At 46.2% G+C, this 14,518-nt stretch overlaps 1 protein-coding gene and 1 long non-coding RNA gene across 3 annotated transcripts in view; one reads left to right on the forward strand and one right to left on the reverse strand.

Moving 5' to 3' along the window:
• The first annotated feature begins 2,114 nt into the window (after positions 1-2,114).
• LOC125367754 overlaps positions 2,115-14,518 on the forward strand; it is a 31,013-nt gene continuing 18,609 nt past the window's right edge. Inside the window, exons 1-2 of the long non-coding RNA XR_007214144.1 lie at positions 2,115-2,125; positions 3,658-3,747. This is a non-coding gene — a long non-coding RNA (uncharacterized LOC125367754). The remainder of the gene's footprint in view (positions 2,126-3,657; positions 3,748-14,518) is intronic.
• Positions 2,511-14,518, reverse strand: part of Sema5a (semaphorin 5A) — a 371,169-nt gene continuing 359,161 nt past the window's right edge. Inside the window, exons 21-23 of one of the 2 annotated variants that reach the window (XM_048368447.1) lie at positions 13,612-13,656; positions 9,672-9,883; positions 2,511-8,064 (exon numbers count right to left, since the gene is read on the reverse strand). In XM_048368447.1, the coding sequence (XP_048224404.1) occupies positions 7,945-8,064; positions 9,672-9,883; positions 13,612-13,656 (377 nt within the window). In that variant the 3' untranslated portion in view covers positions 2,511-7,944. Of the gene's footprint in view, positions 8,065-9,671; positions 9,884-13,611; positions 13,660-14,518 lie in introns of both variants that reach the window. The other variant, XM_048368446.1, reaches the window with a different exon arrangement.

Below are 14,518 nucleotides of genomic sequence, written 5' to 3' on the forward strand. Positions count from 1 at the left end.
GTCTTGTATCCACGAGAAATTCACAGACCTCCCATTCAAAAGTTCAAGACCACCCTTGGCTCCTTTCAGCCTTGCAGTTCTCTGATGATCAGAGGAGTAGTTAAGGAGAGTTGGCAGGTTCCCCTTACAGCTGGAGCAGCTGCCAGATAGGACAGCACTGCTGTGTTCCCTGCCTCCTCTGATGTAAGAGTTCTGGAGTCATTGCCTCATGGGGTTCAAAGTGTTTGGAAAGGCCTCTGCTACAGGGCCATATGCCATTGCTACTCTCCAAGATGGAGGCCATCATCACCAGAGCAGTGACCTCACAAGTGCATTCTGGCTGGTGCAGAGAACGTCTACCTCTCCAGTTTCTACACAGTGATGCTTTCCAGGGGGCTGTCACTCTGCACAGCTGACACTGTAGGGTGTACAGGCAGGTCCCTACATCTCTCTAGTCACTAGCCCAGCTCAGCTTCCCAGGTCAGGGACTCTAGTCTGTCATTGATGCAGTTCTCTGTGGGGTTCTAGCTCAGTCCCTTGTCCTCAACCACCACATCTGACTGATTATATCTGAGTTGAATGAATGAATGTCCTGCCCATCTTTCCCCACAGTGTTCAGTACTGAAGCTGGTTCGGGTCTGCAAGGCATAGTGAGCTTCAGACAACAATAGATCCAGATTCCACCCCCTCGCACTGCCCTCCCTGTTGCTGTGTCTGTGTTGCATCTCTGTAGTGGAATGTAGGTTTGCAGTTAGTGCAGGCTTTCCCCATTGCTAGTGTCAGAGCTCCACAGGACTGGACAGTTTCTCCTTATCTGGTCTCGAAGAATTGTTTCTTCTCTTCCAATCAGTGAGACAGGGGCATAGACAAAGCCAGAACGGAAGCTCTTATTATTTTTTTAATTTTTCTGGATCCCTTTCAATTCTTTTGTCCATTTTCAGGTTGCTTCTTCTCTTCGGTGCTTTAAGATCAAGTTTCTGCATTGACACCAAATTGTTCTTATTTGCATGTTGTGAAATGTTTCTAGACCACTGTCTTGCCTGAACTCTCTCCTTCTGTTCCCACATACATCTACTTTTTCCCCCAATGTATTTTGTGAATTTCTTGTAGCGATGCCTACCTCCTAGATACTGAAATTGTGATGGGACTCAGGTTTGAGGAAAGGTATGAAGATACCGATGAGTCATTCACCATTTTCTGAATTCTCAGCCTTAGTCAAATGTCTCTGGTGTGAAATCAGGCCCCTGTCTTCCATCTCCTCTCTGATTTTTCATCTGAAGAAGAAGGTGAGGTGGAGAGAAATTCCTCTTGAGAAAATAGAATTTTCCTTACATGGAAGTGTCATGTAACTATCCAAGTAGAACCTAGCAAAGCCTTTGTAATTTACTCAGTTTTTCAGTGAACAAACGTTGTTTGATTCTACAAGCAAAATCATATCTATTTAGAAGTGAGAATAATATCAGAAAAAATGTTTCAGACATGAATGTAGGACATTTCCATCTTATATTACATACCTACACTTCTACACACACTCAAGTCGTTCTCAAGTTTCTTGACAAATTAGGTCTTAAAACATACTTTAATGGAAAAATACACCATAGGTTTCAAAGCAGTCCAGAAAGATTTCAAATTGATTTTCAACTTTATTTTTAAATAACAAATGAAGAAAATTCTAAGAAGACTATCTGAACACTGTAATGACACCATGTAAATATTATAATAAGATAGAAAATGATAGTATGGTAATGATTTATCCTAGTTACTTTCTCAAGTAACACTCAAATATCTACTCTTTGTGGAAGACTAAAAATTTCAGTATTTTCAAGGTGAGGTTAAAGTAGTTTAATCCTGTAACATATTTCACGAAGTTTACCTGATTTTGTTATGTCAGTTTGGAGCCTCGCTATAAGCAGAGTTTTTCATTTCATAGCCAACTGAAAATAGATGTACATATATTATTATGCCTATGCATATTTATGTGGATACATGTTAGGGATATAAAGATACGTATACCTGTGTGCATTTTCTTTTAAAATGACAGCCTGAATATTGGCATACTGAGATCCAAATATTTAAATGTTGAAATGATTACCTAGTGAAAGGTGAGCATTTGAGTATTGAAATGTGGCTTTCCTGTGATTTCTCTGTAGCTGAGCATTCAGGAACAACCTTATGATGGCGTGCTCCCTCATGCCACTTAATTCATCCATCAGCTGGCCCAGCACCTACCCTTGTTAACAGGGAATCTGGTTGGCTTTCCTTATCACAGTTCTTGGTGTCCAGGAAACTTTTCTACAAGTTCTTTCCATAGCCTCACAAGTCTGCACGGTCCTGCTCTGTCCCCCTCCCCACCCCTACAGGGTCCCCGAGGACCAGAAGGTCAAAGCAGAGCTTGTTTTGGGGTTTTCTGGGTTTGCCGAGGAGGTAAGGCTCGGTTCCACTCTATGGAACTGGATCTTGCAGGGAGCCTTCGTGTATCTCAGGACACACTTTACTCTGGAGCTAGGCAAAGAAAAAATGCTACTAAGTTGTTTCCTAAATGGTAGGATTTATTTTAATACTCACATACAACTGAATAAGACATATTATTTACATAAAGTATAAGTACAAAAAATATAATACATTTTATATTGTACATAATTAGGATTCTCTGATTCTGTCCCTCTCCCTTGAATGTTGGCGAATAGAGATGACCAGGAGAAGACGAGGAAGTTGGCTGCACAGGGCAGTATTCAGGGAGGTTCTTTGTGAATTGTTTAAAAAAGTGAGTAGGGTAGAAATGAAGATCTTGGCAATGCACCAAGGTTAGCAAGCACACACTTTTCACTGCTGGAATCACAGCCAGTTTTTGCCTTATGACTGTTCTTATTAGAGGAAAAGGAGCTTGAGCAGGTGGTTTCTACTGTTAGCCAGGGAAGACCCAAGACCCTACTCACCTCTTTCCTGAACTTCCACATTTGATCCAACCCAAGACAGAATGAACTCCTTCTTAGAATACCACCATCAGTGCCCTACACTTAGATTTCCTGATAACAACGTTTCAGGTGTCAGTAAACCAAAGGCTAGTAAAGTGACGGACAGAAACTAAACAAAAACAGTGACACTACTGGAAATTGCAGTGGCTAATGTCTAAAAAGACCAAAGGAAAGCTTGAAAACCATCACACTTAATTTTTTTTTTTTAATGTGGTGTGTGCAATCACTTGTGAGGAAACACAAAAGCAATTCACCAACAATCCCACAGAGAAAAATACCATTTTTTTTCCATTCAAATGGAGGGGAAGTGAAGAGAGATTTCACTCATGAAAAGACTATTGTTATCATTAGTCTACATTGTCTTTAAAATCAATTGTAAGATCAGTAACTCTGTGAGTTAGTTGATGAACTGTTGAAGTTATTTTGGAGCAGTTTCAATGAAAGAAAAATTATAAAGAAACCATCTCAACTAAGTTTATTTTTTTTAAATCACAAAACAGGCAACAGCAAATAAACACAAAATAAGCCATAACATGGTTAAAGTCAAATCAAGTGGCATAACCCATAACTTTTGCCACACACTGTTGAAGAATCCAACACTGCGCCACGCGTGCGCATTTTCTGGCCAATAGTAAGGGCTCAAGTGGTGACCCTGGGAGACTGGGCTGAAGGTTTATATGGTGCTTTCTTTCAAAGTGCAGAGTTGCAAGTTTGATTTTACTCCAGTCATGGAATAAGATAAAACCAATCAACTTTAGCACAAAGAAAACCATTTGACTGGTTGTTTTTTTGTGTGCGTGTGTGACAGTTCTGACGCTGGACTAAAATGATGAAATGCATCAGGCAATAGGTGGTTCTTATTCCAACCTCACTGTCAGCTGTTAGCAGCCTATGTCTGGTTTTCCTAGAGCCACAGAAACAAACTGTCTGACTTTCACCGGCACCATGTTGACATTCCCATTACAGAACAGATACCCGAGCTCTCTAGAAGATGGAAATATCAGTGTGAAGTCAACCTCTGGGTGGCTGAGCGTACTGGCCTCTGTTCTGAACACACCACTGCCCTGCTAGGAGATTCTTGGTCACTTTCTATTCCTGAGTTCAGACAGGCATGCAAGAGTGATCTGCTTCCAACTATTTCCAATCAACTCCGCTTCTCATGGCAACCAAAACATCCAGTAACGACGAGTCATCATTTAAACAAGGCACTAGCAACGTTGTACGAGGAAGTAAACAATCTGCATTTGTAGAGAAGACAGCTCAGCATTGCTTTCTTAAGTTTCATGATAGAAAAACAGCTTTTCCATTTTCCAGAATCCAAATGTCCTCTCTGCTCATGTTTATCTAACATTTGAACTAGTTGACAGTAGTCAAAAAAGCTGAGGATGAAGAGGGTCATGTTGAGATTTCTGACGAGATAAGAAGAGGTCTTGCCCCACTTACATTTTGGTTTAGAAATGCCACAGACTGAGTTTTCACCTCTGCTTTTCTCTTTCTGGGTCTGAACATGTCCTTGACTGGCTATGTCCACTAGAGCCACACAGTAGAGTAGGAGTGGGCACGGGAAGCAGGCTTGCATGTGGCAGAACTAACATGATCATGTAAAAAGACTACATTCTGACACTAGGCTTTTACAGGGAACTGTGCACTTTGGGCCAGACTCTGAATTTTATTCTCATGGGTTTCTAAGTACTTCATAGTGTGAATTATATTTTAAAATGAGAACATGTCTGCATTCCTGATGCTTCTGTAATGTATGCCACACTTCTGTTAATGCAATGAGTTATGAAAAGTTGAAAAAAAAACACTTTGATCCATCTCCTAATATATGTGCATACGTAATATAAGTCCACAGATATAATCCATTGAAAAAGCTGCTACCAAGAATCCAACATGATCTCTTGTTCACTTCTTTTCAATTTCTACAAGGGGAAAGAAGCAAGGATCAAAGCAATATTTTAGTTTACTAGGTTATCAAAATAGACAACATAAAGGCCTTGGCTCAGTATTTGTAGTTATGAAATATCTTTAAATTGAACTGAATTAATGACCATAATATGAGCGAGTAGCAAAAGTAAATTTGAGAATGGTAGCTAGCCTATTTTACATAGCAATATACTGTGCATAGTAGTCCCTTTTGTGCATTTTATGGGCCAAAATGAGCATGAAGCTTGACTAGTTCACACCCATTGCCCAAAGAAGCAGGGTGCTGAAAATGGCTTCTAGAATCTGATCATTTATAACTCCAGCTAATCACAGAGGAGGGTGGTAGGTGATCATACATGGGTGTGCTACGTCAACAGCAGTCTCCAAGTGTGCCATGACACAACGGGGGTGTGAATGTGCCTGAATGTGTTGGCATGGCCAGTGCCACCTACGGCTTCCAGAGTTTGCATGTGAGTTGATTTAAGGTGACTCTTTCAACTAAATGCCTTATAAAAAAAACTGGTTAAATTACTAGAAAAGTGGGACTCCACGTAGTCATGTCACTTGCAAAAGTGGTTGCGTGACTCCTGTGCCACCCCCGGTGGCTGTGGTCTCTGATGGGAGGCCCCGCAGCCCTCTTTGGTGGTAGCACTCGTGGGCTTAGTGGAGTTACCCCAAGTTCCACTCAGAATGAGGATGCTCCGCTGCGTGAGATGCAAGGGCCCCTCAGAGACGAAGAGGGTTGACTGCTCTGGGGAAGAACTGACAGACAAGGGAGCTCGACAGCATCATGGAAATTCTCATGGAAAATATAATAAGCAATCATAAAAAATATTTTAAACATCATAGCCAACAAAGCTCAAATCATCCCAAACCAACTGTTATTCTCATAAATAAGAGAACAGCCCAGAAGGGAGTGGTGGCCAGAACGCGGAGTGGCAGGGACTAGAAATGACCATTGCTTCCTTTTCCTTAGCCATGACACGAAATCTCCCGGGGGGGGGGGGGGTGGAAAGAGAGTCGTGAAGTAATACGGGTTACAGTCAAGCTTAGCTGCCATTCGGAAAGCATGTCCCATCAAGTCCAGTGACAAGTTCTTGAAATATTGGTATCCTCTGCGAGAAAAATATAAGATGGCCTTTTAAGCTAAGAAAATATTCAGAAGGGGGAGATTAAACAAAAGCTATGTGCTAAGCAATGAGGAATTTTTTTTTTCTTATAAAATAAGTGATCGAGATGAGCTGAAGCTTCCAATAAAAACCCATCCATTCAGAAGAATCAGTCAGGAAGGTACCTGCTAAATTTTGTGGGACCGGACTTTACTGCACAGGTACGGCCAAGCACTCCATTGCAGCCGACGGGAAATGCACCAAAGGCCGTGTGAAATCTCACCAGAGAAATCCTGTAAGATCTCAGACGGCCCACCTGCCATTCTCATTATGTCTGCAAATCTGGTTCATAGGAAGATATCATGAACTCAGAAATTTCATTATTAGTCCCAGGATTTTTCTAACACTTTCTGAGGTTTGCTTCTTTAAGTCAAATAAGGTAAAACATACGCCAAGAAAGCTGTGTTCCTCACCTCCCAGACTGCATGCCTTCACAGATTTGCAGTTTCTTTCATCCACAGGAGTAGGTATTAGTGTCTATTTAGGCCATTTATCATAATGGCCACAGGGATCAAATGAATCTTTTCAATTCTGTCTTTACTGTTCACACAACTGCTATGAGCTGCGTGTCAGTTGTTAAGGCGTAACATCGGGTTTATTGTTATTTTTTTTTTTGGTGGGGGGAACTCTATGAACAGTCTCCTAACACTCTGAAATGTGAACCAGCGGTGAAAGGTTGAGACCACGGGCATCACTTGAACTCGTTTTCAGCCCCAAACTTCTCAGGGTGACTTTGAACCACCATGGCCTCCAAGGAGAGAGGCGAGTGGGTGAGGCCGAGCCCAGGTGAACATAGAGGAAAGGCGCAGAGTCCAGCATCTCCTCCTCCCCTGCCGGGGGCAGCAAGTGACAGAGAACACTGGATGTCACTTCCTGCGGGGGATGGGTGGCCTGTGCTGACTGCCATACATCAGCCACACCCGTGGGGGTGGAGAGTAAGAAAAGGCACTCCCCATGAAGTCCCAGCTCTTCCGGCACTTGGCACAATGCCATAGAGACGTTTAAACAGTTAATTCCAGGTCCGGTGCAGTACTTTCTCAAATCGGTATCATAAATGTTCCAGATCTTTCTGTGCAGGAAGGTAGGAGGTGGGGGGGTCTATCCAAACGCTCAGCACTCGGCCTAGGTGTGGGCCGGCTCTTCTGCACATCGCTGTGGACCAGACTCGGCTTCCAGGCCGGCGGGAGCCTGGAAGGAGCCCCCCTCGGAAGGCCGTGAGCCCCCAGAGTGAGCCCCAGGCTGGTGTGGGCCCCCCAGGACGCGGGCCGCTCACTCCTGGGTGGTGATGGCCGCCGGCGGCTCCGGCAGGTGCAGGTCAGAGCAGAATCATCCCAAGGCCAGGGGACTTGAAGACAAGAATCCATGGTGTTCTCCCGACTTGGGGGGGCACGGGAGTCTCGAGGGGAGCACCTGCCTGCCGGAATCCATCTTCATGAGCCTGGTGGAGGGAGGGCGTCTCAGATAAAGTGCGTATTTTCTCAAATTAAAACAACGTGAAGACTCGCACGCCGAAGGCAGGTGACTTTCAATTTCTAAAGTCTCCTTTCAAGGTGAATGTAAAATAAAGCTCATGAAAATAACAAACCTATTAGAGAAATGCAATGGACACAATTAGAAAACAAACAAACAAATAAAAAAAGAACAATACTTCACACTGTGGCCCATTCAACAATTTGTCGTAGACCAGATTTTCACCACGTTGCACTTAGATTTTGTTGTGGTTGTTGTTGCTTCTCAGGTGTGTAGTTTTGGTAGCCACGGGACAATCTTGGCTAGAAATGCACTTGAACTTGACCCAAGCACCCTATCGGAAGCCTCGGGAACACAGGTGGTCATGGAGCACAGGCTTTGAGAAACAGGGGGGTTTTACAAGAAGCCAAAAACTATACGAGCTATTAGTACTCATCGTAATTATTGAGATCTGTAAAGTAGGCGTTGGAATAGGTCTTCCCAGTGAGATGTGGGTTGAAGTATTTGTTTCTTTCCTCCAGGATCAAGTTGTTCTTGTTAAATGCCTGTAAAATACATTTAAAAGCGTTTCAGAATACTCAGTAAGTCATATTACAGAAGGAACACAATTAGGACTATTGTATTGAGTTTGATCTCTCCCAAGGAGACATTACTTTTAAAAGTATGTTCTCACTTATTGATTTCTCAAGGTTTTTTGCCTAATAAGTTCAGTGGGCTTGGCTGTCTTTAACATGGCCTGATCTATTTTGAGACTTTAGTCGGCAAGGAAGTGAGAGAAAGACAACTCACATCTCCAGAAAGCCTCCAAGCCAAGTATTTTCAAGTTAATAGACAGATTATGAATATTAGCCCATAGTCTATACTAAAGTCGCTTTCACATTTCCCTGAGTATGTATGATCACTGGAGATATCTAGAGGAAATATTTAATTACGTGATTCTAATGCCAAGTTTCTCTTTATTCTGCCCTCACCAGAAGGTGATGCCCTGCCTCACTAACAGTTATTAAAGTCATCAGCAAATTCGAGGAGCTAAGCCATGACACGTAGAGCATAAGCATTCACAGGGTTGAGACAAAAATGAAGCAGGGTAGACAGAAGTAGAACATTTCCAGGATTATTCTGGGCAAAGTATTAGAAGAGAGTTTAAGAAGGATTCAACAAAACCTAGACCGCTATCTATACTCTTACACTTTTTTGCCTTCATGAATGCTTTCATGTTTGCAGGGAATAACTGGGTTCAAACTCAGTACTCTGGACTTGCCAGGAAGACACCTGAGCAATGCCACACCCCGTTCCCCGCCCCCCCCCCCCCCCCCCGTCTTGTGTTTATGCTGGTGTGGACCACAGTCTTCTCATGTATGCTCCCCATGTATCCGGGGGTAACTGTACCAGATCCAGCTGAGATGGATGGAATCTCATGAACTTTGTGATGGGCTGGCCTTGAACTGCCTCTACAGTAACAAAGACTGCAGATGTGAACTAATATACCCTGCCACAGAAGCAATATTTCCAATAAGCTTCCAAGAGATCTTGGATGTTAAGTAGAAACACGGGCTAGTTTTTGTTGTCTTCTGCTGCCTTACGTAAGGAGACCACGCGGAGCCTGGGTGCTGGACTCCCAGTGCGAGGACCCTGTGCTGGCGTTCTAGCTCACCTATGTGGGTAAGAAGAGTGCAGACTCTAGCGCCATCCCCGGCCTGTTCTGGAGGCTCAGGAAGAGCAGCGGCTGCTGTCTGCTTGGGTAACAGTGCGTGCGCTGGTAGACCCATGTGAACCACAAAGTGTGGTCGCCTTTCTGAAAGCAATGTGGCCGGCTCTCATGTCCTCCTGATTGCCGGCTGGACACAGCTCCGTCACCGGGGACCCCTTTCTGTCGTAAGATCCCTCCGGATTCAGAAATCATGCATGAGGCAACCTTCCCATGTTTAATTTGTTGCTACTGCATGTCCCTTTCTTCACGCACATTCCCCGTAGATGCTATGTTCTCACACAGGCAAAGCAGAAGGGGAAACGGAGTTATCCACAGAAGGGACCCCTTCGTGTGTCTCCAGCTCCGTTACCAGTGCTGCCACTGCCGCCACTGGGCTCCAGGTCCCCCCCGCCTTCTCTGCCGTGCTATCTGCCTAGAGCCCCTGGCTGCCCATCCTTTTACCTTGATGGCCTCCACCGAGTCGTACTTGTCCAGTTTGTTGATGTGGTTGGTGATGCTGGTGTTGAGCGGGGCGGGGGAGACGGGGTGGATGACCGTGGCATCGTGGGACTGCTGCTGGTACCGCTGGCAGTAGGTGTAGACGAGCAGCGTGAGGAGGCAGCCGAGGACCGAGCTGCTGAGCCCCACGGCGATCATGTGGAACATGTTGAACTCTGGGGGCGGGAGCAAAGCGAGAACACGCTTGAAAAGAAGAACACGCTGCCTAGCGGCTCGAGGCACCGGGGGCCAAAAGCAAGAGCAACTGAGAAGCCTGCGCGGACGCCTGAGCGAACGACTCCACCAGGCCCAGCGGCTCGTGGGAAATGCCACGGCCACAAAGGAGTCTCCCCACCGTGAGCACTGCGCACCCGAGCAGCACGCGCGCGTGGGTTGCGGGTCTCCCCGCTGCGTCTTTACACCTCTCTACACTCGCGGAGGAGTTTCTTTGAAGGTGGGTGTCCTTGTTCTTGTGTTTCAAGAGCATCGTGATCGGTCCTACAGGGTTCCCCTGCGGCAGTGGATTCGGGTCCCTTAGCAGCTGAGCTGCCCTCCATCCAACAGGTGTGCACCAGGACGGAGGAAGAACCTAGCGCCTTTCTCCGGTTCCCGCACACCACAAGGGCTCCCTTATGGATGACTCCTCGCTCTCTCTTTTTTTTTTTTTTATCATTTCATTTTGTTTAAAATATTTCCCATTTACATGCATCCTGACGGCACCCATTCCACTTTCCACAGGAGTGTTGTGCAGTATCACAAACTTGGTCCCAAGCCCGCCTTCCTTCCCCACGGTGGCTCCTCTCACGCTGGGCCTTCCTCACGACCCTCAAGACCACACGCTGCGCGTGCTCTCTGCACGGGGCCCTGTGCTTTGAGTCGCATGTGTGTGATTTCATGAAGAAAATGGCTTGTTCCAGAGAAGTAGAAGGGTTTTGCTCTAGAAATAAAGCGTGGTCTTTTCAGTAGCCACGAGATGATCCTCTTTTGGCGTATTACTTTTCTATTCGAGTTATTTTCCATGAGAATAAAATATCCAAAACAGAATGAGTTGCCTGAGCCTTACAACTCCAACACAGGAGTGGCTTCGGTGGTACAAGTCCTGGTAAGACCTGCCTGGCGCCTTGGGTGGTCTTGGCAGCTGGGCGGCCTTGGTGTGTGACACCCGAGCAGCCACAGTGACGAGCACGGGCTTCTGCGTGCCAGAAACGCCCCAGCCAATGCCCTGAGCCTATCCGGATAGCAGCACGTGGTCCAGGCTCAGAGCTGAGCCCAGTGAAGCCCAGAAAGCGAGGCGTGCCTCACCTATAGATCGCAATAGCATCATGTGACCAGCGGCCTGTGGCTACCGGTCTCTGGGCCACAGCACATCTGGGGGTCACCCAGCTTTCCCCCGGGTATCCCCTCCGTACACCTTGGGGGGGGGCATGTTGGGAAAAGCCCTACCGTGGTCTATCAACTCTCGGCTGAGTGTGTCTCTGGAGATGCCTGCTGGGCCCCGGGAACAGATGGTAGACGAGTCTGCATGGTCATGGAGTAAAAAGCATGCAGGCTGCAGGAGAGGAGAACCCAGAAGCGCACGGAGTGCTGGCGTCTCGGCCACCATGGCCTCTCCCTGGGGGTTCAAAGCTGCTCTGCCTGCGCTCCAGCATCCTTGTGCTCATCCCTAGCCCTTAGGAACGCCAGCCACCAGCGCCAGCTTGGCTCTGAGGTGGTGCTACAGTCATTAGGTTACTACTCATCAGAAGGCCAGCACACACCAGGACCTCCCTCCCTGCTGGTCTGAGGGGACACAGCGAACTGAGCCACCTTCTCACGAGTGGGAGCCCCCGTCGCCTTGTCAGCGCTGCAAAGAGATGGGGCGGCTGGCAGCACAGACGTCCCGGGCATTCCACGCTGAGTAGCGCGGGGACAGAGTAGTTCACTCTTCCACCCCGAGCTGAGTCAGTGACACCAAGACCGCGGGAGGACCTGCCTCACTGACCGCTGGCCTTTCCTTTCCAGGTTGTGCCCACGGGGCCTCTGTTGATGGAGAACTGTCAGGATGAAGTACCTGGGCTCCAGGATGTTTTTGGATATTTTACCGTGGCACACACTGAAGCTGGGCTTAAGATAAGCAAGTGCTGATTTCACCGGGCTTCTCATTTATTTGTGCTTTCGCGCTTAGATCTCCCCAGGGTCAGTGCCACACAGCGATAAAAAATACTTTCCACTGCACTGATAACTCATATTTCATGACAACACACGCAAGATGTATGGCGGTGTCCGTATGCAGACACTTTGTCAATGGTTAAATGAATCACTCCCATGGGGGCCTGGGAAGGCTGGGGCGGCTGACATCTTTATGATAATAACGTAGGCTTTGTGTCTCCTGCAACTAAAAATAGCTAAGTTGAGAAAACTCAACAGGAGCATATTTTTTTTTGCAGAGGGATAAATAGTACCTATTAAATCTCTTATGAATCTGCTTTACTGTGCCTTTTGCTTTTGAATTTGCTTCCCCCCACTTCCCATGCTGCTGTTTTTTTGTTTGTGGTCAATAAAAGTGGAATAAAGGGGCTGGGAATATGGCCTAGTGGCAAGAGTGCCTGCCTTGTATACATGAGGCCCTGGGTTCAATTCCCCAGCACCACATATACAGAAAATGGCCAGAAGTGGCGCTGTGGCTCAAGTGGCAGAGTGCTAGCCTTGAGCAAAAAGAAGCCAGGGACAGTGCTCAGGCCCTGAGTCCAAGCCACAGGACTGGCCAAAAAAAAAAAATAAATAAATAAAAATAAAAAAAAAAGTGGAATAAAGACCAACAACCCAGTTAGTCCCACCGAATGATTTATTTATTTTTCCTACCAAGTTTTGTTGATTCTTTTTTTCGGCAAGCTGAGAAAACACCTGTGTTATCTTCCTACATATCCCCTATCATCGGTGCCAGGTAATTACTTGTTTTCACCTCTTAGCCCTTTATTACAGTCTATTTCATCTCTTACTTGCTTATGCTGGAATGTCAATGTCGGAAGCTTAAAAACCTAAAACAATCCATTCCGAAGAACACAGAGTAATTAAACTTTCTGTGGATTAGTCGATAGCATCCCCAAGGCTGGGTCTGGTTTGGGTAGCCACACTGCACAGGTGGTTCTGACAGCAAAAACAGTCTTCTAAGACATGAAAGGGCTTTGCACGGTGCCTCCAGCCTGGGAAACGAGGAAGGTAGCTAGCACGGGCGGCCAGTCAGCTCGGCTGAAGCACCAGCTGGGAGAGCCCGCCTCCCAGGTCTATCTTGTCCTTCCTGAGGAAGGCAATGCACCGCTCTATTCCTCCCGTGCCAGCTCCAGGAAGCAGACATCGCTGACCCAGCCGGGACTGCTGTGGACTGACACAGACTTCCCTGAGGATTCCTACCTGGCCCGTCTCTAGTGCTCTTCTGGCTGTTTCTCGCTTCCAGGATCCCACCCAGATGCCCGTAGGAATGGTGCGTGTGGACCCTCACGGTATCCATCTACCTGAGCAGACAAAATGGAGGCTCCCAGAGCATTTCCCACAACTCCTAACGGCACAATCCCGAGAAGTGGGGAGGCTCCCGCCACTCCTGTGGCCACACAGCGTGGGCTGAGCCGACTGACACTATGGCCCAGAATCCCATTTTCTCCATGTCTCATGGCACCGTCATTAAAGAGGTTGGTTCCGGCAACAGCCCGGAATGTATAGAGATTATGTAACACATAAGCACCAGCCTCAAATCATTGCTCTGGAATCTGAAAATGATGAGCAGTTCCAAAACCCTTCTCTGAATCCAAGGCTGTTACGGAAAGAGCTGTGGACTGCAGTACACACAGAACAAACAAAACAGAGGAAAGAAAAATGGCTGAAATCTACAAGAATTCTGGTAAGAAATCGACAAGAAGCAGCAGCTTACCTCCACACCTTTTCTCTTCTACGCTGCTGGATCTGGCCACCGAAACTTCTGGGGAAACAACAGTCCAATCACAATACAGAAAGAATATTGAAGAGGAAGGCTGCCAGATACCTCACCCACAAAATGTCTAGGAAATGTGAAATCTACTAGGAGTCCAAGAGCCAAACACTAATGTATTATTAAAAATAGGTATTTTCATTTGTTTTAATCAACCTGAGATGGATCTTACTAAGTCATCTGGGTGAGGAAGGGAAGAGAACTTAATGTCAAAAAGAAAGCACGACGGGGGGGGGGTGGTGGTGGCGGGGGCCTCTGAGGTTGAAACCAGGGCACTGGCTCGCTTTCTGTTTCTCCATATGTTATTTGCTTGAGGAACCCTAACGATGTTCTGGCGTGAGTTTTATTTTATTCTATTTTCATAAAAGCCAGTGCTGTCACATTCCTTGCAGAGCAAAAAAATGTAGGGAGCAGTTTACCATAGCTCATAGGAAACAGTCTTAGCAAAGTTACTACTCAGGAGTCCATTTGCCTCTTATCACATTATATGTGAAATACAGAACCAAGAGACCGGTGACAGGGCAGGTCCTCAAAGCACTGTAACCCAAGAGATGTAGTATTTCAGAGGTCTAGATATATAATGCTCTCCTGTACTGACTTTTCAGTAATTAAAATTAGGACTATATGTAAAACACTTTTATAGTTCCATACCACACATGGCAGAAGTGCCTTACAAGGCTATATAGCCAGTTGTTTTCTCTACGTATTACCATGTTTCCCACAAAGTGAGGGAAATTTGGCTGGTAGAACCAAACCCTGTCATCTTTGGTAAGAGTTTGGTCATCACTGTGGTCTACAATACAACATAGTCCCTGGGAGCACAGCAGGTGGTGGAAAATGATTTATATAT

The sequence above is a fragment of the Perognathus longimembris genome, chromosome 19 (assembly GCF_023159225.1).
Source record: "Perognathus longimembris pacificus isolate PPM17 chromosome 19, ASM2315922v1, whole genome shotgun sequence".
In the NCBI taxonomy this organism is placed as follows: Eukaryota; Metazoa; Chordata; class Mammalia; order Rodentia; family Heteromyidae; genus Perognathus; species Perognathus longimembris.